The 27,103-nt window shown below is 34.1% G+C and overlaps 2 protein-coding genes and 1 long non-coding RNA gene across 9 annotated transcripts in view; 2 read left to right on the top strand and 1 right to left on the bottom strand.

Annotated features, from left to right (window-relative positions):
• LOC126968465 (pancreatic triacylglycerol lipase-like) overlaps positions 1-22,777 on the top strand; it is a 59,819-nt gene extending 37,042 nt beyond the window's left edge. For 4 of the 6 annotated variants that reach the window (XM_050813518.1, XM_050813520.1, XM_050813522.1 and 1 more), the window contains 14 exons: positions 4,076-4,225; positions 4,956-5,076; positions 5,383-5,530; positions 6,659-6,811; positions 8,422-8,511; positions 8,612-8,747; positions 9,028-9,258; positions 10,375-10,450; positions 11,359-11,495; positions 11,966-12,027; positions 12,109-12,185; positions 12,267-12,336; positions 13,356-13,480; positions 15,351-18,113. In XM_050813518.1, the coding sequence (XP_050669475.1) occupies positions 4,076-4,225; positions 4,956-5,076; positions 5,383-5,530; positions 6,659-6,811; positions 8,422-8,511; positions 8,612-8,747; positions 9,028-9,258; positions 10,375-10,450; positions 11,359-11,495; positions 11,966-12,027; positions 12,109-12,185; positions 12,267-12,336; positions 13,356-13,480; positions 15,351-15,456 (1,682 nt within the window). In that variant the 3' untranslated portion in view covers positions 15,457-18,113. Of the gene's footprint in view, positions 1-4,075; positions 4,226-4,955; positions 5,077-5,382; positions 5,531-6,658; positions 6,812-8,421; positions 8,512-8,611; positions 8,748-9,027; positions 9,259-10,374; positions 10,451-11,358; positions 11,496-11,965; positions 12,028-12,108; positions 12,186-12,266; positions 12,337-13,355; positions 13,481-15,350; positions 18,114-22,036 lie in introns of those variants that run through there. The other 2 variants (XM_050813524.1, XM_050813519.1) reach the window with 2 other exon arrangements.
• A 504-nt stretch (positions 22,778-23,281) lies between these two features.
• Positions 23,282-25,446, top strand: LOC126968507 (uncharacterized). Its single transcript, XR_007730214.1, has 2 exons — positions 23,282-23,605; positions 25,242-25,446. It is a non-coding gene; the product is annotated as an uncharacterized LOC126968507 (long non-coding RNA).
• LOC126968501 (39S ribosomal protein L20, mitochondrial) lies at positions 25,387-26,371 on the bottom strand. Of its 2 annotated transcripts, none has more exons than XM_050813580.1 (2): positions 26,154-26,371; positions 25,387-25,929 (listed from the first exon to the last, which is right to left on the bottom strand). In XM_050813580.1, the coding sequence occupies exon 2, from the start codon at positions 25,921-25,923 to the stop codon at positions 25,447-25,449; it is 477 nt and encodes a 158-aa protein (XP_050669537.1). In that variant the 5' UTR covers positions 25,924-25,929; positions 26,154-26,371; the 3' UTR covers positions 25,387-25,446. The 2 variants fall into 2 exon arrangements, with proteins under 2 accessions (XP_050669537.1, XP_050669535.1); XM_050813578.1 differs by having other exon boundaries at positions 26,065-26,368.
• Positions 26,372-27,103: the final 732 nt, after the last annotated feature.

Consider the following 27,103-nt stretch of genomic DNA (forward strand, 5'->3'; position numbering starts at 1 on the left):
AACAGCGAATCCCAACCATAGACTAAGAATATACTATCGTATAGACGACCTAACAGCCCCATAATGCGTGACCTATTTTGATTTATCAATTTGTGCGTTAGCTAGTTTAAAAAAAAATACTAAGGTAGTAATACCAAGCTATAATAGCAGGACTATATTTCCAACACCACGTAATAGTTGTAGTTCCAATACGCCACTCTGAGGGTTTCTACTAACCGCAAAGATAAGACATTCAATTGATCTTCTCATGCTTAATTGCTTATTTATTTATTTAAGGACATCCAGTTACAGTTACACTAAAAGTAATCTTAAAATAAGTAAATATCTAAATAAAATTGTAAGTGCACTGAATATAGGTGCCACAACATGCAAATCAAGTAACAAAATATATCAAGTACATTAAGTTCAAAACTACATGAACTATTATTACTACATTGTACTACATTCAAAAATACATACTATTACTTAAGAATTATAACTAACTTAAATACTATTTAACATTATTCAAAAAAATTCGACAGCAGTCTTAAATGCAATGGGTAACGTGTTAAACATGTCTACAGATACATCGAGAGAGTTTTATGTTTGGCTTAGTCTAGATAAAGGAGAGTGTATTTTCAGATTAGTACAAGCTAACGGCAAACGCAAAAGACCCAGGGGATTATATAGTAATCGGCGAGGAACTATAAAAGTGAAAGATTCAAGCAATATAGGGCAATCGACAAAAGTTCGCAGTACTTTGAACAAGAATACCATATCTGATAATTGACGACGAACTGATAGGTTTTTCCACTTTAAAATAATTCAGTCTTTCGACATATGATTTATGGAGTTTGTGTAGACCAACCGAATATGACAGGTGTCTCAAAAATCTTTTTTGAATTCGCTCAATGCGTAATTGGTGAACCTTATAGACTGGTGACCACACAACACTGCAGTATTCTAAGGTACTCCTCACAAAGGCGTTATAAATAATAATCTTAGTGAGCGGGTTTTTAAAATGCTTACAATTTCTTAATATGAAGCCAAGACTTCTAGAAGACTTAGCTACGATTTTGTCAATATGTGGGAAAAATGTCAGTTTATTATCGAAGACTACTCCTAAATCACGAATGCAATTTACCTCTTCCAATGCTGTTCCACAAAAGTGGTACCGGGATTCAATGATGTTATGTTTGCGTGTAAATTTTATATGGTGGCATTTCGAGGTATTTAATAATATTCCATTCTCCGAACACCAACTCGACAAGGGCAGAATAGCAGCTTTTCACAAAATAAGATGGGATACCATCCGGCCCGGGGCCTTTGTAAGGGTCAAGTCTTTTTAAGTATAGAAACAATTTTGATCTAGACATATGCAGATTACCCAATAGCTTAGATACCAATAGTCACTTAAATTGAACTTTTAAAATATTCTCTCTCACTCTCTTTCACGGAGCGTCCACGAAAATATTCTTCCAAAGAGAAATGCTTAATGTCAAGCGCTGACATTAAGTATTAAAAGCCACTCAATATATATCAAAGTATGTGGATTACAGAAAGTTAAAAGCGCGTAACTTCAGTTTCACAAAAACTATTATTCTTATATCAATTTATTTTAAAATCTTATAGTAAATGTTTTTGGTAGTTGTAATAATTATAAATTCTCAAAATTCGTGACGCGATTAATATAGCCCCCCCCCCCTCCCATTTTGCCAAAAAGTAATTAAAACTTTTGTTGTAGGAATAGGTAGCTGTATCATCATCAGTATTCACGGACATATTTTGTCCGATATCATTTTTTATTCATGATTGCCAAACCTTACTTAAAGCTCGTGGTGCTTCGATGCGAACGAATTGTTATATTATTTAAAGACCCACAAGGAACCGGTCTATTACTAAAAGATTATTAAAAGCATACGGTTCCCTGAAGCGACCAACATGTTTTGTTATTAACAGCACACTTGCTATAGGAAGATATTTCTTTAGGTACATAGGTCATATAATGTAATAAAGAATAATATAATAAAGTTAAGCCTTTGAACGTACAAGGCTTTTTGTCGCGTCTTAATATTAACGTAGATTTGTAGCGTATAGCATAAGACTGATAACAATTCCGTGATTTATAATTGTGTTTCCAGAATATGCCTCGAATTTTCGCGACACGATAGTTTCAAAATGTAAGTGCTTACGAAGTTGATAGCCTAAATCCTAAATCAGTTTTCAAAACCTTCTGTTAAGTAATCAGTCGGCAATCCGCTCTTCAAGTGTAAATAAGTCGAGATGAAGTGCTAGATGTGAATCAATTTATAGCTTTACCCGAAAGAAAATGCAACAAATTAGAAAATGTTTAGGTAAGGCGAGTAAAGAAAATGAGACTCTTGTGTCGTATCGCTCTTTGTATGTGGATAAGGCTTCATGTTAACTAATCGTTATCAGAAGCGAGTTCTCAATGATTCAAATGAATTTACATTCCTTAATAGAATTTTTTTGTGTATATGGGATCAGCTTATCGTTTAAAATAAACCTTTGACACTATCTTTCAGTAGTGAAAGGATGGCGCCAGTATTCCTCCGTCTATTTCGAAAGTGCAAAACAAGACCAGCATGTTGTGCGAAATCTATGTTGAAAATGAATGATTTATCTATTTACTCGTAGCAGCGCGCGACGTTATTCGTCTGCGAAGTTTTACATCACGATCTTAAAATCGTGTCGTAAAATAAAACTCGTGGTGTACTACTACTAACTTTTAACATTTTTTTTATGGAATAGGAGGACAAACGAGCGTACGGGTCACCTGGTGTTATTAAGTGATCACCGCCGCCCACAATCTATTGCAACTTCAGAGGTATCACAGGATCGTTGCCGGCCTTTAAGAAAGGTGTACGCGCTTTTTTTGAAGGTACCCTTGTCGTATCGTCCCGGAAAAACCGCACAAGGAAGCTCATTCCATAGCGTACGTGGAAGAAAGCTCCTTGAAAACCGCACTGTGGAGCACCGCCACACATCCAGATGGTGGGGATGATATCCTAACTTGTGGCGTGTCGTGCGACGGTGGAATTCGGCGACAGGAATCAGGTTAAACAGCTCTTCGGAACACTCCCCGTGATAAATGCGGTAGAAGACACACAATGAAGCGACATCTCTACGCAACGCCAAGTGATCCAGCCGTTCACAGAGCACTGGGTCAAATGGATTGAGCTAATACTGGAGTGTGCCAGACCAGAGATGACAGCAATACTGCATTTATATATAAAAAGAGCTAGAATGAATATATAAATATAGTTAATTCTTGTTATAGTAATTCATCTTAAGAATCATTTATTACACGTGTTTCAATACTTGTAAAAATATTTCATTCAAAATGTAGATGTAATTGTTTTAATCTTTTTCATTGTTACCTTTTTCTCAACTTAAATAAAAAATATCAACTGTCTTCGTGCGTGTAATTGCATGTTTATATTTTGTGATATGAAGTAATTCTTGATTCTAGGAGTATTATACATTGATATTGGTCATGCTCTATTAAAATTAAATCTGGTCCGTTACATAACTTCAACCACTTGATTGCTGTTGATTGAGTCATTAGATCATACAATATTTAAGTATATATAATATGCTAACTACCCTAATCTGTATTCGGATTAATTGCATCTAAACAAACACCTATTCAAGATTAAACGCTAAAATCCGATTGAGTTATTTTATGGAAGAAGGGGGACAAAAGAGCTTAAGGGTTACCTGATGTTTAGTGATCACCCCTCCCCATATTATCTTGAATCACCAGAGGAATAACAGGAGCGGACCTTTTAGAAAGGTGTAAGCGCATTTTGTGGAGATACCCATGTTTTATTTTACAAAGAAGCTCAGTCCACAGCTAATGGTTTTACGTTGAGAAGTTGTGGGAGAAGGTTCCTTCAAAACCGCACTGTGGAGGAGCGACACACATCCAGAAGGTAGGGATGAGATCCTAATTTTTGGCGTGTCGTGCAAATGTGGATTTTGCGGCAGGAATCAGGTCAAACAGCTATTCCGAACACTTAGCGTTCGTAATAAATGCAGTAAATTTATAAATAACTTTTTCATTTTGTTTTAGTAATGAGGCGTCTCTACCTCACAGACAGGCGTCTGAGAGTGATGTTGTGGTGCATATTACTGGGGCTACAACCAGCGTTCGGTGGGATCCTCGACCCATTCAACTGGGCACGCTCGGATCGCATCGAGGTCAACATACCCTGGCTTCCTTGTAAGTGATGTAACTGAAACGGTTGCAACTTTTCCAACAATCAGAACATTGCATTACATGTGCGTTACACTGATTTATTACTCGTATCTGTGTAAATGTTAAGGAATTTTCCTGACGGAATTATTTTAAAAAACGTGTGCGTCACGGGACGTCCTACAGATGTGATTACTTAAACATATCTTAGTTGAACTATTTAATATTGAAATTGTTTAACTTGAGAAACGCTTAGGTTATTACTTAAATTTTGTGTATATTAATATGATAATGTAAGAAAAGGTTATTTAATTATTATTATTTATTTATTTTTATGAAATTAAGTGTATGACTGAACTTAAGCCATTGTTAATTAATGTTATGAGTTCAATAAACGTTTTGATTTGATTTGATTTGACATACTATAAATTTGTTACAATTCTTGAATATGCACATTAGATTTTTTTGTATGTACATTATTAGTATCATTATTTTATTCTATAAAAGTAACAATGGGTTAGAGTGAGAGAGGCTTACCGCTGCCGTATGCGTGAGAGAAAGGGAAGCTAGACAGACTGGCACTGTAACTCGTTACGTTACGAGGTGTTTTAACCTCCCTAAGAAGGTATTACTTCAAAAATTATAAATATTACAATATTACAGACTTGGTTTTTCTTAGCCTATGTAACGTTAATAGTTAACGATATAACGATATAATATAAGAAACGATAGTTAATCAAATCCTATTTGTTTTCAGTTGAGAATGAGACTCGATGTTATGATGAACTCGGATGTCTGAATATTACCCGTAGCTGGTATCATCTCATTCATCGGCCTTTCAACGTGTTCCCTCTTCCTAGAGTCGTGATAAACACCAGGTAATTTGGATCATGAAATATCTTTATTTCGTAGCATATATGATTAATGTACTAACTGTCATTTTCATCACTCATTTTTTTCATAACATTTTAAATATGGAAAATATAATAGATTTTGAGGCGTGCACTTTTGGATTTTCCAAACTTTTTTATTATACATTACACTTAATCTTCCCCTTATATTTATGTTTAAGAATAATTTCAAACAATAATAAATAGACTTTCTTTTTACATCCATTACTTTATTAACTTATGTGTTTATTTAAACTGAATGTTAAATGCTAATAAATGTTTGTTTTTTATTAGGTTTATCTTATACACAAAGAAGAACCCAACGGACGGTCAAATACTTAATGTGAACTTAAACAAAACGATTGTAAAATCTAATTTCAATCCTCGCCGGCTCACCAAGATGATAATCCATGGGTTTATTGACACTCCACTTTCAAATTGGGTAACTATTTTAACTCTAAAAATATATTATTAGAAAGTTTGACTGCCGTTTTATAGCCTTTATCTTAAGCAGTGTATTTTGTAATATCAGTGTAATGGCACGGACCATTTTGCAGGATGTTAGTATGTTTATAATATGGATAGCACTTACATCATCAAGAAATCGTCGAAAAAAATTGAAGTTGACTGTTAACCTCTATTTCGAGCAATACACGCACACTAACACAAAGTGACATACAAATCACGAGTGTAAGACGTAGCTGGTCCCGCACACTAATAAACCTGGCCTGTTTTGATCGGTTGTCTAGCAGCAAGAGACTCTATCTAGACGTATAAATAACTAAGGGATAGCACAGCGACGATTTTTTTTTGCGGCTAAGCAAATGTGTGCATGCTTCACTTATATTTCGATTTGAATGAAGTTGTATCTTATGAAATTCCAGAGCTACTAAGACTCTACATCCAAATATCGTTTAATTCAATTAATAACATGTTATATCTCAAGACTTGTGCTCAGTATAGCGCCATCCTATTATGAGGTGTGTTCTTTAGGTTCCTTCACCAAACTTCTTCTGTAACCAAATTGGTTGCGCCACCAAACGGACACCAGGTGAGTACCTCTGACTTAGTGGCGGAGACTGGTCGCGCCACCGTGGTGTCCCGGTGAAATATAGCCCTTATACAGCCGGATGTATACGTAAATCCGCCCCTGGGCACCCTAAAAAAATCCACCCCAATACTGGAATTTTACTTAAACTTACAGTTTAATTTAATGGTTTTTATTATTAATTTATACTAAACGTGCCAAAATTATAATGTACAAATAATGGATAAATTGAATTTCTTGAATCATTAATTAAACCAAAAATTATTAATTAAAAGAAATTAATTAATTATATTGAGCAATCTTGATAAGACTAAAAAAATATTTTTCACTTTCAAAATTTTGCCGCCCTAAAAAATTTGCCGTCCTGGGCACTTGCCCCAACTACTCCTAGTGTAAATCCACCGCTGCCCTTATAGTCAATGTTAATACTTAAAAATGTGATGGGCAGTGTATGATGTATTAATAAAGCAATAATAACTTACAATTGACCCAGTTCAACATATATATATTATATATTTACAGGTCAGCGAGATGAAGGATGAATTGGTGAAAGCTGGTGACTTCAATGTTGTTGTAGTAGACTGGGCAGGAGGAAGTCTTCCACTGTACACTCAGGCAACAGCAAACACGAGGCTAGTTGGCTTAGAAGTAGCACATTTTGTCAACACTCTGCAGGTAAATATACTGCACTCAATAAAAGAAAGAAAAAAAATCATTTGTTCAATTCGTTCACAGTAACACTTACGAACGTCAAAGATTCACCACTTCAAAAAAGTTTGATAGTAATCTATATTATAGGTACCACGATGACACCTATTTCTCCCGTGAAGCAGTAATGTGTAAACATTACTGTGTTTAGGTCTGAAATTACTGGGCAAATGTGACTTAACATCTTATGTCTCAAGGTGACGAGCACAATTATTGTAGTGCCGCTCAGAATTTTAGGGTATTTTTTTATTTTTATGGAATAGGATTACAAATGAGCATACGGGTCACCTGGTGTTAAGTGAACACCGCCGCCCACATTCTCTTGCAACAGCAGAGGAATCACAAGAGCGTTTCCGGCCTTTAATTCCTTAAAGGCGCGTACACCTTCCGGTGTACGCGTTTTTTTTGAAGCTACCCATATCGTATCGTCCCGGAAACACTGCACAAGGAAGCTCATTCCACAGCGTTGTAGTACGAGGAAGAAAGATCCTTGAAAACCGCACTGTGGAGGACCGCCACACATCCAGATAGTGGGGATGATATCCTAACTTGTGGCGTGTCGAATTCGGCGAATTCCACCTTCGCATGGAATCAGGTTAAACAGCTCTTCGGAACACTCCCCGTGATAAATGCAGTAGAAGACACACAATGAAGCGACGTCACTACGCAACGCCAAGTGATCCAGCCGTTCACATCCAATAATCCTAAGTGGCACTAAATTGTAATGGGCGAGCGGATCAATTACCGCCTGTCAGCTGAACGCCTCTCTCGTCTCGTCCCTTTTTTCATAAAAAAAATCTATAATCCTTTCAAAATACGTGCTTCAGACATGAGAATAATGGGCGCAACAAAACAGCAGGACATTTTAAGATGAGATAGAGAAGAGACACCGTTAAGCGTGCGTCTGGAGCACTAGCATCCATGATGACGAAATAAATTAAAAAACAACATATGATAAAAAACAAATTGGCGTATTCTTTATTTAAATATTTGCGCCCTATCGTGTTTTTAATGCAAAAGTACTTAATAAGTACATGGATATATTATCTTGTACGCTGTTACGGAACTCTTCGTGTACGAGGCCAACTCGTGACACGAAGTGAGTAATTATCTACTAATTGGAATTTTTCCCGTTCGTTGTAGACCATGTCAGGTTCAGGTCCAAAATCAATACTCATGAGATTAAAATGATTAAAACTAGTTGAAATAATATTTGCAGTAAAAGTATATTATGCTTTATTTTAAAAACCAGTATCAATTTGGCTTCCTACAAGATAGATAGAATAGAATTGAGGGAAAAATATAAAAAAATATTCTAGATTCTACCCTCCAAGCTCCTACTGGTAACTGTAGATCAGCTTTTGTAATGCGTACATTTATGTAATATAAATATATTACTTAACAAGATTATAGTATATTATATTTTAGTAGATTTCTTTTTTTATCTCAAACTGAAAATGTAGTATGGCACCAATGCAAAACCCTTTTACTCGGAATTGGGGTAAAAGGAATTACTTGGTAATAGCCACACCTGTACCGCTTCAATATATTTAGATTATGTGACCCTATTGTTACAGAAAGACCACGGCCTAGATCCATTAGACGTTCATATAATTGGCCACTCATTAGGCGCCCACACTGCGGGCTACGCCGGAGAACGAATACGGGTAAGTGCCGATACTTAATCAATGGAATTCGAAATTCGAATCAAGTTGTTAAACTGTTTTTTTATTCATATTATCTTTGAGTTAGTTTCTTATTTATTAGGATTTGGGAAGAATAACGGGCCTTGATCCAGCCGAGCCATATTTCCAAGGAATGCCAACAAATGTCCGTTTAGATCCGACAGATGCTCAACTTGTCGACGTTATACATACAGATGGCAAGAGTATATTCCTATTAGGTAAATAAACAATTATACATCTCCATAATATGTAGCTAATAACATAATCTTGTTAAAATAACCTTCATTGTTCCATTGTATTAATATTATCTGTTAGCTTTGATTGCTTGTTACTAACGGCACTAACTTATGTATGTATATTGTATATATTTATGTAATTATTCGGCTTTACAGCTTGTAGGTACATCATTCATCAATTGTATATATATCTTTATTATATATTTTATGCTAGATTACCAAAGGTATGGACTAATAAAACAATTTATTCCACGCGCGACAGATTTTGTGTTTATGGCAGGCTATGGAATGTCTCAACCTGTTGGGCATTTGGACTTCTATCCCAATAATGGAAAAGAGCAGCCGGGATGTGATATAACTGAAGGGCCCCTGGTGCCTCTTACCCTTGTCAAAAAGGGTCTGGAAGAAGCCTCTAGGGTTCTCGTGGCTTGTAACCATGTGAGAGCGATAAAGTTGTTCACTGAATCTATAAATGGAAAATGCCCTTATATTGGTAAGAACAATGTCAATGTTTCTTTATAATATCTTTCTTTATAATTAAATTGATAGAGGTGTGATGGTCCCCCGAGCATCACGCAGTAACATCTGGATATATTTCGAACATTTTTTATATTTGCTTCTTAGATATGTGGTCCTTATCTAAAAATATCTCGATATCGTTTATTTTAATATTATTTTTGTTACCCACCTTGATTTTGTTTTGTTGTTGTAAGTGGGTAGGAGTGAAATATTTTTGCCTCAATGGACGAAACCTTTGGTCAGTTAGCTCTGCCTGACTTGTCATCTATCTCGTCCTCTAAAAATATACAGGATGTCCCAGAATAGGTGGGACAAGGGAAAATGGGAATGCCTATGACCTATCAGATGAGCAAAAAAAGTTCCATAAAAGTACGACGCTTTTAGAGTTATTGAGCTTATTTGAAATATTAGAAAAGTGATACCCTGCGTTCGTTGTATGATAGCTATTACTCTAAAATCAGTCAGAGATCGAGTTTTTATTCTGGGTTGGTTTCTGTGAGTCTTTACTAGATATCGTGTTAATTTATTATTTGTTAAAATCATGTAATAGATATTTATATTACTTTATTTCTTAATTTTCCATTTGCATATTTTTTTTGTTCTAAGTTCGATTGGCTATAGTGTAAAAAAATGTATGGACTTGATTTGTCTAACTAACTTAAAAACATACTCAATCAATGAGGATTCTAAAACGGTATCGCAATGTTTTGTAATTTCAATGCACCCTTTCAAGACCGTAAAGGTTAATCTTTACTAATTAAATAAAACAAATTATAGAAAAATAAACTAAATAAGAGGTTCGAAGTGCACGCGTTTGTTGTTATCTCGTAGTACCATCCGTATCATATTTGCAAAAACCCTTTTGCCTCGAGAAAATAAGAAGATAGAGAGGAGTTAGGGACCAAGCATTACCGGGCGTTGGATTGGCAAGCTTAGACCAATATTGTGGCCGTAAAGACCGGCAACGCTCCTTTGATTGTTGTTGCAAGAGAATGTAGGCGGCGGTGATCACTTAACACCATAAAAAATAATGTCCGATCGTGACGACCAGTCTCAATAAATAGCCAAAATATAAAGTGAATACTTTCAGGTCATCAGTGTCCATCGTATCAACATTTTCTCGACGGAAAATGCTTCCACTGCGGTCATGGATGTGCTGTTATGGGGTATGTACCTAGTTCACTATTTATATATTTATGTTCATTTTATACTTTTATTTTAAGGCGTCTGTAGCGCAAGGCTATGGCGCTTGTCTCTAACCTGGGAACTCTCTGAGCCGGTTCGACCCCCGCCATATACCAAAGCGTTTACGATTTTGGAATTTCATATGTATGTGTCGCAGGGATATGATGACAATAAAGATTTGGTCAATTCCCTGAGTGGTTAAAAGACATAAAAAGGCATTTTTTTCTCAAAATTGATTCCTTTAGAATTCTTTTTGATGTGATTTGATAAAATCACGGAGTGTGTTAAATTAATAAAACGATTTATTAGTTTTTGAAACAAATATAGTGATATGATCAAATACCAGAACTGTTTCCGCGAAATCACAATAAGTTACGCCATTAGAAGAACTTAGGATGTAAAAGCGAGCGAAGCGAGCTTCACACTTGACTCATACCCTGACTGGAATAGGTTAGGTGGAAGGGGATGGCGAACCTCTACTTGGCCTTTACAGCAACTTTTGTTTGTTTTGAGGTTAGGTTATATAAATTTGATTTTCAAGAGAATGAAGAGTTACCTTTTCATTCATGGGAGTGGTGCTAGGGGACAGAGGATACCTTTCCCTTCACCCTCCTCCACCTGCGACGCGATACTAAATTGAGAAATGATAAAATGGTGTTATCCTTCGTGACATGACCAAATACTGTTTTTATCAAATCCCTGCGACATATAGACAACAAAAGCGTTTCCCGCAAAGTAATAGTAGATTTTGGGTTCTGAATAATAGAAGCATAGGTACCATCAATTTATCCTTAAAGTAACACGTGTATGATAAGCACCCTAAAGTATCTATTATTTCAATAAGCAAGTTGTAACAATATTGAATTTTTTTACTGACAAAATATTACAGATTCCATGCAGACAGTTCTCCTGGGCTTATCACAAATAAAAACAACCAAACAGAAAATGAAGTATACCCGTCAGAGGAGCAGGAAACAATTGGTGCGAAGTATTTTCTGAATACAGGGAAGGATCAGCCGTACTGCCGTGAGTTTATATAATAAACTGTTTTGTCGGTATCGATACAACATTTATTTTCTCTAACATCGCCATATTTTGCTTCCGAAGTGGTTCTAGTGATATAGCTGTCTACATACTAACCGTGGCTCTCAAGAATTCGCGTGTATACATTTTGTTGAAACAATCAACAATCTCAAAGGATTTATTATTATAATAACATAAATACTCTTTCTGCAGAGAAGCAGAGAGATATAGAGAGTATAAGTTCCGTGTTTATAAACATATTATATGTAATATCATTAAATTTCAATTTTAATTATATATATATAGGTAAAGTGATAATCAAATTAACATCAAGATGTTATGAGTTTATAATCTACTTGAAATAAACCCCCGATCCCCTTCATTAAAGAAAGTTATAAAAAAAAGTATCATAATAACTGTTATGTAAGTTTAATGTATTTCTATGCCCTTATTTGACAACTCATCATTTACAGAAAGGCACTACAGAATAGCAATTCATTTGGCTAATCCTAAAGGTGCAGAATCGTGGGTGCAGGTAAAATTATCATTACATATTTACTTCTTTCTCGTATATACCAATGCTCCAACAATAAAGTAAACCTGTATAATTCCACAGGGTTTCCTAAAGGTGACATTATTATCAGATAAAGGAGTAATACGTGGAATGGATCTCACACCCAACAATTACGTGAAGTCAGAACTTTTTCTATTAATTATACAATTGACTATATAAACTAGAGAAAAATATAATTCTAAATACAATATGCATTTCAGATTGGAGCACGGGACTTCGTACACTATTGTGGTGACTCATCCAATGGATTTAGGCGGAAAAGTGCGAAAAGTAAGTTTTACTTGTCGTAATCCGGCTCGAAGGACCACGATGTACGGTGTTCTGGTTGCCGTACAGATTAATTTATGTTTGGTTCATAAATTAAACTAGACTAAAGAACGATTATTTTATTGAACTTAGTCTAAATGGTTATGAGCACACGCGAACCAATTGATGCTCGAACGTGAACTTGGGGAAAATGTGGAAACACAGCACGCGCCAGCGCAACCGCTGACAGGGCGCAACGTGATGTGCGATGTTCCACTCGTACTTCTTACACTCGCGATTTGTACACTTTGTATTCTATTCTATTCTTCCTACTGTGCCTTCTGTGGAAGGGCATAGTGTGTGTGTATAAGTGATCTAAGGTCTGTGTTGTAAGATATTATTTTATCACGGAATGGATTATTAATATTAATATAATCTCGTAATCCGTGATTACGAAATGAGACAAGGGCTGCCAAACAAACTCAAAAATAGAGTTTTTACCACTTCACATAGATATACTTTATAACACATTAGTGCTATAGTACCTACGCTAAAATACTCTTTTTACATAAACTGCCTTCTTGGCGTATTCCAGCCTTGCATAAGCAGATAAAACAAAATAGAATTTAAATTTAATAGGCTAAGTACTAATTGGTATTATTAAATACATAACTTATGTGATGGGCGTCGTTTGATGCCACGCGCACAAAAAAATCTAAGCACTTACAATCAGCGGTTTAGCGCGTAAATTCATGAGAAAAATATCTTTTTTGACAAAACCAGAAATTGGTTATTTTTGGGATAAAATCTATCGATTATATCATAAAATTATCGAATAGTTCTTTTAAATCTATTTCCTCTTCTAATACAATCCAAAAAATAATTTGCGAGACGTAATCTGTACAAACTAGGTACCTACAAACAGTGATTGGTTATCAACTCTCAGCGATCACAGTTCCAAAAAAAATAATTTAATAATGAAAGTACAAAATTTAAGAACAAAATATAATCTATATCACATTAACAATTAATATCTGTTCCAGGTAGAGTTATCTTGGGAATACGACATGAATGTACTAGAACCTCGATCTCTTTGCATTCTCTGGTGTAATGATCGCCTCTACGTGAAATCTGTTCTTGTCGATCAAATGGAGCTTCCTAGCAGAGGGTGAGTTTAAGAATATTTGTAAGATTGTTACAACCTCCATTATTTTTCAATGTAAAGCCAATTCACATTTGCTAAAGTACGGTTTTTATTTAAGTATTAAGATATAAGGAATATTAGAATAACGTTACGTTTTTAAAGGCTTTAAATACATTTTTTTAAATTCCTACTGTCAAATTTAGCCGAGCTTTTAAATTCTATAGCTACAACAATGACAATTTTAGACAATAATCTTAGTCTCTTGAGTGGATTTTTATATGTGCTTACGTTGCTCGCCCCAGCAATACTCATAATAGCACCTTCTAAAGCAATATAGTTAATGAACCGACATTCTTGATAATCTTTGCTGTCGTAGCTCCTTGCTACTAATAGGAGCCCCTATACCATACCATACCATGGTATGGTATGGTATAGGGGCTCCTATTTCCGCAATTAAACCACTAGCATGGGTCCATTCTGCGTGCTGTATTGGCCAGTTACTCCAACCAGCCCAGCTCCTTCCAGAAGTTCAGAACATTCCTGGGGTGTTCGCAGACTTCCTGGAGCGACCTCGTATTGGTTAAGGTTAATGCCCTTAATACCGCCATACTGTCAGAAAGAATTCTGATTCTGTGGCCATGTACTTTTCTTAGTAGTCATAGCTCCTTTCGTTAACTTGTAAGGCTTCGTTCAAATGATAGACATAATGTAGCGTATATAGATGACCTGGCAGCACACTAATGTGACCCCAACTTGTCAATGTGTTTGTAACTGATGGTGAGCTAGTTTATTTTTATAAATTGGTACTTAGGGGCTAATTCTAAGTTGACTGTTTACGACTCTTCAATCATAATCGGTTACAGTACAATGGATTTGCTTACCTTCTCTATTTTTCTGTATCTCCGTTAGAGATATACTTCTCTCTCGCACGCTTATCTATATTGTAAGTGTATGGTTCAAATGCACAAAACGAATGTCTCCATTTCACTTACCTTCGGTGGAGTGCACACACTTATACACACACACATACTTGATATTTAAAACGCTTTTAACTTTGAAAACGATTCACATATTGAATGCAATTGGACGAAGCACCTTCCAAACTAATTTGTTTTGTTTAGTTCAGCCATTTAAAATACTCTATTGATTGACAAGAGTGGTCTAGAGGCGTTGAGTCTGTTGTATGTTCTTCTCACAGGCTCTTACTTTTTCCGGACATAATATGGCAAATTCAGTAATTTACAAGAAATATTTACAGTGACGACTTCAAAGCGCTTAGTTTAAGCCTAACTGAATAAAGTTAAGATACTAACTTTTGAAAAAAATTACACTTCTTGTCCGAGTTGTACTGAAAATTGAAATTCGCTTTTTTTATTTAACATATTTAACAAAAATAATTACTATTATTATCTATACATTGCTGCCATCGAATAGGAAGATCATTTATGCCTTTGCGCTAGAACTGTGGTGATCGAGACTCGACAAACTATGTGAAAGCATTTTGTACTGCCTTCGGAGAAGAAAACTTTTATCACGTACAAAACTGTCCAAATCACGAAAAATATGGTAGTCCGTTGGAGCATGGTCTGGCGAATACGGAGGGTGACGAATTGTTTCTAATTGCAGTTCCTGTATAGTTTTTGAAGTAGGATACCTACTTTCTTGTCTAAACTGAATACAAAAAACAACTTAAATCGATAATTGAATGTTGCAAATTTTTTAAAAGAAGATCTACATAGGTACCATATGAAAAAAAAATCACTCAAAAATCTCAAACCATGAAGGTTCTATGTCAATTCGAAGTACCTATTACAATAAAATGGCAATTTCATACTTTAACCCCTATTAAATATCAGTCTGTTAGATACCAATAATTCATTTTATTTTTTTACAGAAAGCGTAATGTAGACTTCAGCACCAAACTATGTACACCGAAACGGGAATTCGCTGAAATACCAAACAGAGGCTCAGCTAGTTTCTATGACAATAATTGTAGTTAGCCTAATTAGGTATCGCATAATACCATATGCCATAAGATTTATAACCAACGAATGATTAAAATATTTATGTTGGATGAATAAATTGGTTGTGATGAAAGGGCTGCCTTTGAAACGTTACCCAATGAGAGTGGTGTAAACTAGGAAATGTTGTAAATACTATTTCATAGTATATAGGTGTGTTTATAAGTACATTTAATAATTAGTATTGGAATTATATAATTACTTATTTATTTACCAGTTGTATCTAATTGATTATATAAACACTTTCTACATTGAAATGAAAAGTGAATGTGGAAAAAAAGATCGTTCCAACAAGCTTCGTACTATGGTCGTTAAAATATAATTTATATGAGTTCACTGAATATAATATGTTAATGACATTTAAATTTAAATAAGTAATAAGGTATATGCATGTAACTTACATTTAATTCAAATATTTTTTTTAATCTTTATTTTAATTTATTTTATCTTAAATAGTTTTTTCTTATTAAATTTTTACTGAATAATAAATATTCAATAAACAAAAGTGCGATAAATTCGCGCGAAAAATAAAATATCCAAACGCAATGCTATTGGTTGAAGCGTAGTGTGACGTCAAAGTCTCGATAAACAATAAATTAACAAAACTAAATAAAAAGTTTGTACCTTAAAATTGGTACCTTGAATATATACCACAACTATATAAGCAAGTTGTTGGAGATCATTATCTTTTCTCATTGATTTTTTTGTATGAAAGGGAGGACAAACGAGCGTACGGGTCATCTTATGTTAAGTGATCAGCACAAGGAAGCTCATTTCACAGTTTTGTAGTACGTGGAAGAAAGTTCCTTGAAAACCGCACTGGAATGCGGAACGCCACATGAATGTGATCATCATACAGCTCCTCGGAACACTCCCCGTGATAAATGCGGTAGAAAATATAGAATGAAGCGTCCCTAGGCAACGTCAAATTATCTAGCGGTTCACAGAATGCATCCCGACATCCCGTTTATACCACTTTGCTCGGTTAGTTGAGTCTCTTGGGACTAGAAAAATACTTTATGTAGGGCACTTTTCGAAGTATTTTTGGCACCAGAAAATACTAAATAAATTTTACAGAATTTTTGCTTTTGGTCAATTATTTTATAAATCACAAAATGTATTTAAATTTAATACATTTCACCAGAATTGTTACAAATTTGTTTAGTCAAGATAAGTGCTGACACGGCAATATCCCGCGCCCGCTCATTGTATGAATTACCATTATATTATGTAATGAAATGTCAATGACTGAATTATTTGATTAATTTTAGACATTTCTAAGGAAAAAAAATAGGTTCCAGATAAGAAATTGCCAAAACCCAATTACCATATACTAAAACCTTCTCCGAAACACGCTGCATCTAATGGTACCTATAATAATTATTCCGATCGGTTCAGTAGTTTTCGCACTATAACCGAAGGAAAAAACTGGGGAAGACTGACGTAACAGAAACCCCGCGTAAAATCGCTATTTTGCCGTTTGAATAGCCGAAATATATTTTCGGGAATTTTTTTTATGGATTATGAATGTTTTTATCTATAATTTGATGAGTTTGATAACTTTTAGCATGTAAAAAATCAAATTTAAGTATTTTTTTAAATATCATGCATATACTCTATTGAATACTGTAGATTGGTTTTGCCAAGATGTTCAAGGATAAAACAGTGTTCCACGGATTGACATTATAGATACGCATTGTATAGTTTAATTACAGCAATATATCATAATATTTACATCATCTTTTCAAGAAACAACCCACGATTTAATTTTTTATTTTTTATTGACAGCTTACAACTTTCAATGTCAGATTACAGATAAAAAATACTGCTATTTCAACGACGCGTCAACTTTAATTGTCACTTATCGCGTGACGAATTATAAAATCTTCATTAGTAGCTATCTGTTTTAGAATATGAATATACGAATTAAATAAATACACGTTAAAAGTTCCCTTAATTCTGTAATTAAATATACGCATCAATACAGATTACCATAAACTGTAAAAAAGATCATTGGTTTGTTCTTTTGCAACACTTTAACTACTTTTCCGGGTATAATTTACTATTATAGGTATGTATTGCTTGTTTTATCGCATCGTAGATAGAAGATTGTTTATCTTCTATCTTCATATTGCATATATGAGTGAGTGAGAGGCACGATCACTAGAGTTGCCAATCTCAATATTGGCTTAATGATTTCAGAGATAAAATATGATGCAGTGGAAAATACAAACTGTATTGGAAACAAATATCACTATGTAAAAATGAATGAATGATTTTTACATAATATATAATAGGTTTAAATTTCTATGTGATGTGAGATTTGAACGTTGCATCTTACATACTTGCATAACTACGATTTCAGGAACAAAATATGATGCAGTACAATATACAGTTTATCAGAAACAAATAACACTATATAAAATGAATGATTGATTTTTATACAAATGATTATATTTTCTGTGTGATGTGATAGGATGGCGGTTTGAACGGCGTGATAGGACGTACCTATCGTGTTATTGATTTGTTCAAACTTAAATGTACCTATCCTTAGATTATTTTGTTTTCTGTACATATTTTGTAAATACAATTGTTATAATTTTTATGAAAAGAAAAAAATATAATTTTTTCAAGAATCTGGACTTACTTATTTTGCCTGCCACTTAAATCTATGTTTAAGCATCGAGGAGAAAATTAATAGAATAGCCAAGAAAGTTAAACATTCGTTCAAGTTCACCCCGAAATAATTTAGAGGTAACCGTGGTTCACTAAGATAGGTACTCTACCTGATATTCTCTTCCCACAATGACCTAGGACTACCATTTAGTTAGTGTTACCATTGATTGTTCATTTCAGTTAATTTAAGTTGTAACCTTCTCATTGAAACATCAAAATAAAATAATTAATTACTAACTAACGTAACTAATTAGCAACACGTGTAATGCATCTATTAAGATTTAAATTAAGTTATTTATTGAAGTAGTAGTTCATAATTGCTTTATTTAATTAAAAAACATACTGACAGCTCATCATTTTATCGCTATTGTCGTCTCGCTCACATCTTTAGTGTTATTACGCTCGAAAATAGTATATGAACCGCATTGCAATTGATGACCTATTCTTAGGCCAATCACGTGACCCAGCTGGCACGGGAATAGTATACCAGTCGGTATACTATGGAGGTAACCACAAATCAGCCTAGGGTAGTTGAGCTCAATGTTTTTCAGATGTGTAATGTACATATTGAAAACGAATTTCTTCGATTCGATTTGACTCGCTGCGCCGACCGTTGAGGACATGAGCTTTTTTCGTCTTCTAACAAATTTAATGAATGTTGAAAATGTTGTACGTTTTATCTATAGCAAAGTTAGAGTCAAATTTCAAAACAATATTCATTCATATTATCTCACTGATAAATTCTATTTTCGAAAAATATTTTTTTAAACGTTTGCTATTTAAGTGCCATTTAACAATGGTTTTTAATTTTAGTAAAACTATGAAGTGGCGCAAATGATAGGCTGACATCGGAATAACTTTTTTGCAAACTTATGTTAATGTTACTAACTTATATAAGATATATGAGTTAACAAATCTAGGTTAGGATATCTATATATTTTTATTTACAAGTCAAACGTGTACGAGGCTCAGGTGATGGAAAATGGTGAAACAACAGACCATGGACATCCGCAACACTACTGGTCAAGAGATGCATGTATGGGGAGAATGCTCGACGCTTGGTCCCTAAGTCGTATTGAATCGGGAAAACTGTAGCCAGTAAATGATTCAAGTCGCTGTGCGAGGCAAGACAAATGTTTTAAATTTTCAGAAGCATAGAGATGCCAGGTATGCCATTAGGGTTACCCACAATAGAGCTTTTCTCCGTATTTGTTATATAGTTAACATTAGTAAAACACCAGCGCGGTCTGCTATTAAAATGAATACTCCTTTATCAAATTATCACTAATTTAATCGTTTTCTTAAATAATTCCATTAATTATAAAATTCATCATTAAATTTTATTAATCCAGCCCTAAATAATGTATACGTCTAGATAAACTCTCTTGGTGTTATTACCGATAAAAACAGGCGATTTGTATGACACTCAGTGTTAGTGTGCGTGAACTGATCAAAATAACGGTTACTTCTAAACTAAATTTTTTTTGAGGTTTTTACAGCTGTAATAGATAGATCTAGACGTTTAAATGATCTAAGACTTCAGATACCAAAGATAATGTCAATACTATGTCAGCTATATTCGTAAGAACTGTCAGTATAAGCACTAAAGAGTGAGGATGCATCATCCTAGGAGGAAACGCAAGATCACCACAAAAAAATTATCGATGACATGTGATACCCTGTTAGGAAAGAGGTTTTGACTTTAGAAACCCTTTAACATGAAAGATCACTTACTTTTACAGAGACACCACATAATGTAAAACAAATAGGATTTAATTTTATTTGTAATTCAGGTTTTTTTATTTTTCTTTTAAACTTCTCATTGTGATAGCATATAGGTAAATCAATTAAATAAAGATTTTTTTGATATTGAGAGACAAGCAGGACGTTCAGCTGATGGTAATTGATACGCCCTGCCCATTTGAATGCAGTGCAGATCAGGATTCTTGAAAAACCCAAAAGCTGAGTGGCACCACAATTACGGTCGTCACCTTAAGATGTTAAGTCTCATTTGCCCAGTTATTTCACTAGCTACAGCGCCCTTCAGACCAAAACACAATAATGCTTACACATTACTGCTTTGCGGCATAAATAGATGCCATTGTGGTACCCATAATCTAGCCAACATTCTGTGTAAAGGAGCCTCCCACTGGTAAAAAGATGCTTGTACTCCACGGAAATATTTACCTACTTTCTCACGTTTAGTGAAGGAGATAAAGGCGCTGCAATCTGAGTCAAGAGTAACGGGTGCCTTAACCAGTTGAAGAATACTTTACTGAAAAGAATTTTATTGTAAAAGTAACCATTTTTTACCTTTAACATACATCTACTCCCCACAACTAACCAAAAAGTTATTTATTTTGATGAAAAATTTACATACAGAATAATATATTATTTCGTAAATTATCATTTAATTTAGGATAAACTCTCGTTGCGTAAAATGAAAGTATATTAAACTCCAATTAGGCTGTGAACAAAGTGTTATATAGTTTTAATATTTCGAACAATGAAGCATACTTCCTTACCAACATACTATGAAAGCTAATATGGCTAGCCAACTTTACAGCGAGAGGCAATAACTGCTTATAATGACTGTAAATGTTGACGCAATTGCCAGTCAGGTAATTAATAGACAAGAAGTAGAGAGAAAAGGCACGAATTATAGAGGTTAGGTTATTGAGGCTAGTGCCATCTAACGCCAGAATTTTTTGACCAACAAAAAAGTTTGACAAATCTACTTAAGAAGGTCACTCACAGTTTAACAAATATACCATTTATTCCCGTAATTTATAGTGAAAGATGGTTATAGGAGTTTTATAGGAGGACAATGGGTAGACAATGGGTACCTCCTCCTTTTGATGACCGCTTAGCGATTTTTGTGCAGACCGTTCACGGGGATCATGATCGGACAAAAGAGCTAGTCCCCGCATATGCAGCTTGGTGGTATCTAGAGTTAAAGAAATCGTATGCATGAAAGCTAGAAATATTTAACAAACAAAAAAAAAACAACCAATTTCAAAAATAAATATTCGAAAACAATACATATAAAATGCACTAAAAATTATAAAAATAATAGCGTATTTAATAAAATCTAACTAATTAATCTAATTCTAGTTACAATAATTATTGTTATATTTGGAATCGGTGTCCTCCCGCCGCGGTCTCGCTCTCGCCTCCTCATGTCGCGCGTGTGACATAAGCACATCAGCTCACCTATAACTATGTATGACGTAGTTTCAAACCTACCTTGGCTGACACCGACTCCAAAAATAACAATCATTAAAATATATTTTTAAATGTAAAATTGGCTTAAATGAATATAAATTTAAAAAAAGAAGAAGACTAGTGGCCATGTTAGTGTTTCTGGCAGCCCCATCAAAAGTTAAACTACACACAAAAATATCTTTATTGTGAAGCATTTCTATAGCCATTATCACAAACTATTTGATAATTCAATGGTAGGAATCTACCTTACATACAACGAAAAAACGTCTTTGTGGGAAAATCCGCCCCTCTATTATACATGGATTTGAGTTGACGTCCATTGCATCAATATAGCGGCGCGGGATACACGAACTATCTATAAATGTCAAATTTTATCCATATAGTTTAGGTTGATATGACAACCGAACGTGGTAGAACAAAATACATTACGACTTGTTGAAAAATAGAGGAATCAAATGAAGGAAAAGGAGGAAATTAAGGATAAAGAATCATATCTTAAATTAATGAATGTTGGACATTTAATAGAAAATATGTAGCCCTAACTATTGCTCACATAGAAGTTGAAAATATAAAAAGAAAAAAACATAAAACCAACTGTTTAATCTTCTATAGATGACTTTTTATGTTGAAGATATTAAGACGATACACATATTTTCAGGAATTGAAGAGTTCGGGAAGCATCAATCTGAACTTGTACCTACAACCAATAACATCAAATAATATAAATGTCTAATATCTAACTTGTAACGTAATACCTTCGTAGCATTATAGATCGTGCATATTAACTGTAATAAGCGTATGCCGAAAGATTCGTTCTTAAAAGAACACATTATTGTATATACCATAATATTAGCTCTGATAAGAACCATTTCATAATGCTGTATACCAAGTCATAGAATCATGCAGATCACCAGTAGTCAGCTCATCGAAGTACAAGCATCGTCACGTTCTCTCGAAGACCGCAGATATACTCACGTGACCAGTCATATACTGGTCACGTGAGTATATCTGCGGTCTCCGCGTTACACAACCTCACAGGAAGGCCGAGCGTACTCTAGTAAAGCGCGTAGATTACTAATCATTCATTTTTAATCAATGAGCAACAGGCTCATTGACATCCGCCGATCGAGCATGAACGAGAGTTTACACAAGCGCTCGCTGGCCGGCTTACTCCGATAGCATTTGTTTTAGAGCGAGGTAGAACACATTGTATTATTCTCAATTCTAATTGAAGTAAACGTTTAACTATTGGTCAAAATGTAAGCTTTAGTATTGGTATGTAATTTCTAAACTTGTAAATATTTTTTTAAGTAACAATTGTAATTGGTTAACTAGTTTTAAGAATTTTGTATATATATCGTGTAACTGAAATAAATCATATATTCCTCATGCTACTCAAGCAGTTGTTTTATTTAATCTTTAAACGCTCAGACTCCAAAAATTTTTATATCAAAAAAAGCAGACCAGTCTGCGATTTTCCCCCTGCTATGCTAATTCGGAATAAAATTACAGTTTGCTCTCTCACATAGCGGTGCAAAAATTGAGAGACTATTATTCTATAATATGAAAACCTGCCAAATAAATAGCATTTACACAGACTCTTTAAAGGGTTTGCACATTGATCCATACTAAGATTTATGGCAAAGAAAAACGGGCAGTCTAGCAATACATAATTTTAAAGAACAGTTTTTGTATATTTTTCATTAAAATCATTCTGCTAAGTTAAGGTGGCTAATCTACCGGTGTCTATCTATGTCGATTTTTGGTACCCAAGTAATATCAGATAAATAGGGAATAGGAGGGCAACGCCAGTGTCAGAACCTATGGACCGGCTTATAGACTTGCATCCCCACCCGTGCCACTAAATAAATTAAAAAAAAAAACCTTATCACCACAAACTATAAACAGAAAATTCAACTAGGTATTTTAATTTGTCAGTCACAACTCACTTTTAACTTTTTAAGAATTTAATTTAAATGCATAACAAATAATAATTTCCTTGAATAGTAATTCCATAAATGTAAGGACATAATAAAAATCATTTTGTTTCATAAGAGGAAAATGAATAGATAAGAAAAAGATATTGAATAATATCATACTCGACAAATATTATTATAGATAATTAAATTGTTATGTCATCCTTTACATCCAAAGCAGTATTAGGCTCAACATGTCTAATAACTACGGGAATTGTTGCATATGTTCATATAAAACAACAAACAGACAGGTAGAGAGAATCTGATATATTTCTTTAACTATTGCTTTATATCCTCTAAAATGTCTTTAATTATTATTTTATATCCTCTATTATATGTTCAGTATTAGAATCATAAATTTTATAGTATTTTATTTATTGCAGTATCCCCAAAAAAGTCAATAACATCATAGGGCTCCTCTATGTTTTGGTATTCAATTTTAATAAAATTTGATAAAATACCATACAATATTCTAGGACTCACTGAGTACAAATTTAATAAATATAATAAAGCTTCTTTGACAACAGAGGTTTATTATATAATAATAATATAAGCCTTTATTCAGACAAGTTATACAAAGTGTTTTACTTAACCTAGAATATTTATATTTAAAATGAAATTTAAGCTCCCTCAACAACCTTGTCTGTTTGCCTATTGTTGGCAAAGACCTCCAATTTCCTCCATAAATTTCTATGCTCCACAGTTCTAGTCCATGTGCCACCTGCAACAGTTCTTATTTGGTCCACCCATCTTTGGAAAGGTCTACCCCTTTTCCTTTTCATGTGACCTGTGTACAAATTCATTAATGTTTTACTCCATGTTGCCTATCCTGTGATTGTATGCCCTGCCCACTTCCATTTAAGTTTCTTAATGGTTATAGATATGTCTTTCATTCCTCTGTGCTTTTTTATGGTTGATATTTTTAATCTATCTAAAAGTTTCTTCCCCATCATACTTCTGTTCTTTGCATTCTGACATGTATGAAGTTTTTTAATTTGTGCTTTTGTTAGCGACCAACTTTGGCAGCCATATGTCAATACAGGCTTCTGCCTGGTATTTATTATATAGTAATAATATAGATTAAATAATAATGCACAGGACACCTAAAATTGTATAGTATTATACTAAGTAGGCACAATTATGTCTAACAATTAAAAAACTGGTTTGCAAACTTATGTATGTCCCCAAAACATCATGTTTTTTTTTTCAAGATTTTCAAATCCTTTCAAGTTGACAAGTAACCAAAAAGTGTGATTCTTGTTCCGCCCACCCACCTAAAAAGGATTTTTATCTTGGCTGATAAATAAGGATATTGTTACTTTAATATTTTATCCTACAAAATTTATAGTATAGTACTCTCAAGTTCCGTACTTCTGTTGTAACAGAGCATTTCCAGGATGAGCTAATTAATCTATATATATAAAAATGAATTGCTGTTCGTTAGTTTCGCTAAAACTTGAGAATGGTGGACCAATTTGCCTAATTTTGGTCTTGAATTATTTGTGGAAGTCCAGGGAAGGTTTAAAAGGTCAATAAATATGAAAGTGTTCGGAATTAAATAAAAACAATAATTTTGTTTTTCCTTTGATGTGTCCCCCGTCGTCCGATATTTGTTTTGCATGGACATATTTTCTATGAGAGAATTTATTGTCGCACGGTTTGAACGTTCTGCTGTGAAACAATTTCATTACAACAACAGGGAGCATATTTTACGAAATAATTCTTGATGTTGTGATATATTAGTGACAAATTAATTATATACAGAACAACATCTGTCGGGTCAACTAGTGATTTATATTTTCCATGACCATGTACGCTGTGTTAGGATGTGTAACTTAACATTGTCATAAATATGTGTTATTAGTAATTTCATATTATGTTCTTCAGGGAAAGAATGCATGAAGGTGTTTTGCGAGATACAGAAAGGCAGCAGAAGAGGAAAATAGAAAACCTATACATATTAGAGAAACAAAAAGAATTGACAAACCAACTTAAAAGAGAATTAACTAATAAGGAATAAAAAATACATCAATAATATTCTAAACTATGTATTCTTAAACCTATTTTTATTTGAATAAAGATTAAGTATAGATTATTTTGTTTCCTTCAACCAGGCTTCCAGCATAACATCTTGTAGTTTTAATTCTACACCAGTGGGTAGATGTTTGTCACTTCCATCTATTGTACCATCAAGCCGCAACTTCTCCTTTGCTACAGCAGCTAGACACTCAAACGTTTTTGGTTCCCAGCAAGCTAAATCAGATAAACTTTTTCGATCAAGCATAATATCAGCTCGATCTAAGCCTTCTCTTAATGTAAATGGTGTTATATTGTGTTGCTCACAAGCAGCATTTATACGTGTATCCCACAATGTCTTCATATCCTCTTTTTTTAGTTTACGTCCAAGAGTAGCATAGACTAACGCACGATGGACATTTCTAACAGCTACTGAATAACAATTACGCCTTCGACCAATATAATGTGCCGCTAATTTGAATATTTTCCTTTTCCGCCAAAACTCATCTGGCCCCCTACATCTCACATAATTTGCAATACTCACAAACACCATTATAATCTGTAAGAAAACACACAAAAGTAGTATTAGGTACTTTGATCAACATCCGACATAATCTTTGAATAACAGAGCGCAAAAGTATGAGTTATTTCGCCTTACAAAAATTTATTAGATATCAATTGAAAGGAATAATACCTGCAGACAATTAAAAGAAGAAAACTACAATTTCAAGCGACCAATGTCCTTATTTTATTCAAAACATAACCTTATTCTTTACGGCTTACTACAGAACACTACTATTTGTACTACTATGAGTATAAATATTCTTTGAACGAGAATTACACAATAATTAAATATATAAACTAAAAACCACAATAACTCTAATTGTATGGGATTGACTAAGACTCTCCTATAAATAGAATAGTCTTAGACTAGTATAATCTAATTTCTAATACGGTGGTTCTATGATAGACCGTAGAAGATTATTTAATTTATGGCTACTCATTGCTGGGTACCTAATGACAGATTATTTTTCACAATCACGTAGTCTGCGAACTGACATTGACATTTATAGGCAGTATAGACTATAGCCTTTTTTTTATGAAAATAAGGGATGAGACGAGCGGGACATTCAGCTCAGATGGTAATTGATACGCCCTACCCATAACAATGCAGTGCCGCTCAGAATTCTTGAAAAACCCAAAAACTTCTTAGCGGCGCTACAATTGCGTTTGTCACCTTAAGACAAAATATGTTAAGTCTCATTTGCCCAGTAATTTCAATAGCTGCGGCGCCCTTCAGACCGAAACACAGTAATGTTTACACATTACTACATCACGGCAGTAATAGGCGCCATTGTTGTACAATATCCATAATCTAGCCGGCTTCCTGTGCAAAGGAGCCTCCCACTGGTAAGCCTGCCCTTAATGGGCGAACTAAGAAAAAAATGAGATAGACATTGACGTTTGACTTTGTTAGTTTGTTTAGGGTACATTTTCGCTTCGGAATTTGAAGTTTAGAATAATGAACTAATTATTACTAATGAAATTATTTGTTGAAAACTTGAAAAAAAGGCGGGAAGTTTAGAAGTAGGCGGACGTCCTTTTTTGGCAAAACTTTTGAAAGTTAAATTAATTTGATATTATAGGATCAGTTAAGTTGTAAGGTGTATATATAAGTAGTTAGTGTTTATTATTTATAGTTTTAGTTTTTTTCTCTTCACCTGGTAAGTCAT

This window comes from Leptidea sinapis, chromosome 15 (genome assembly GCF_905404315.1).
Source record: "Leptidea sinapis chromosome 15, ilLepSina1.1, whole genome shotgun sequence".
Taxonomy (NCBI): domain Eukaryota; kingdom Metazoa; phylum Arthropoda; class Insecta; order Lepidoptera; family Pieridae; genus Leptidea; species Leptidea sinapis.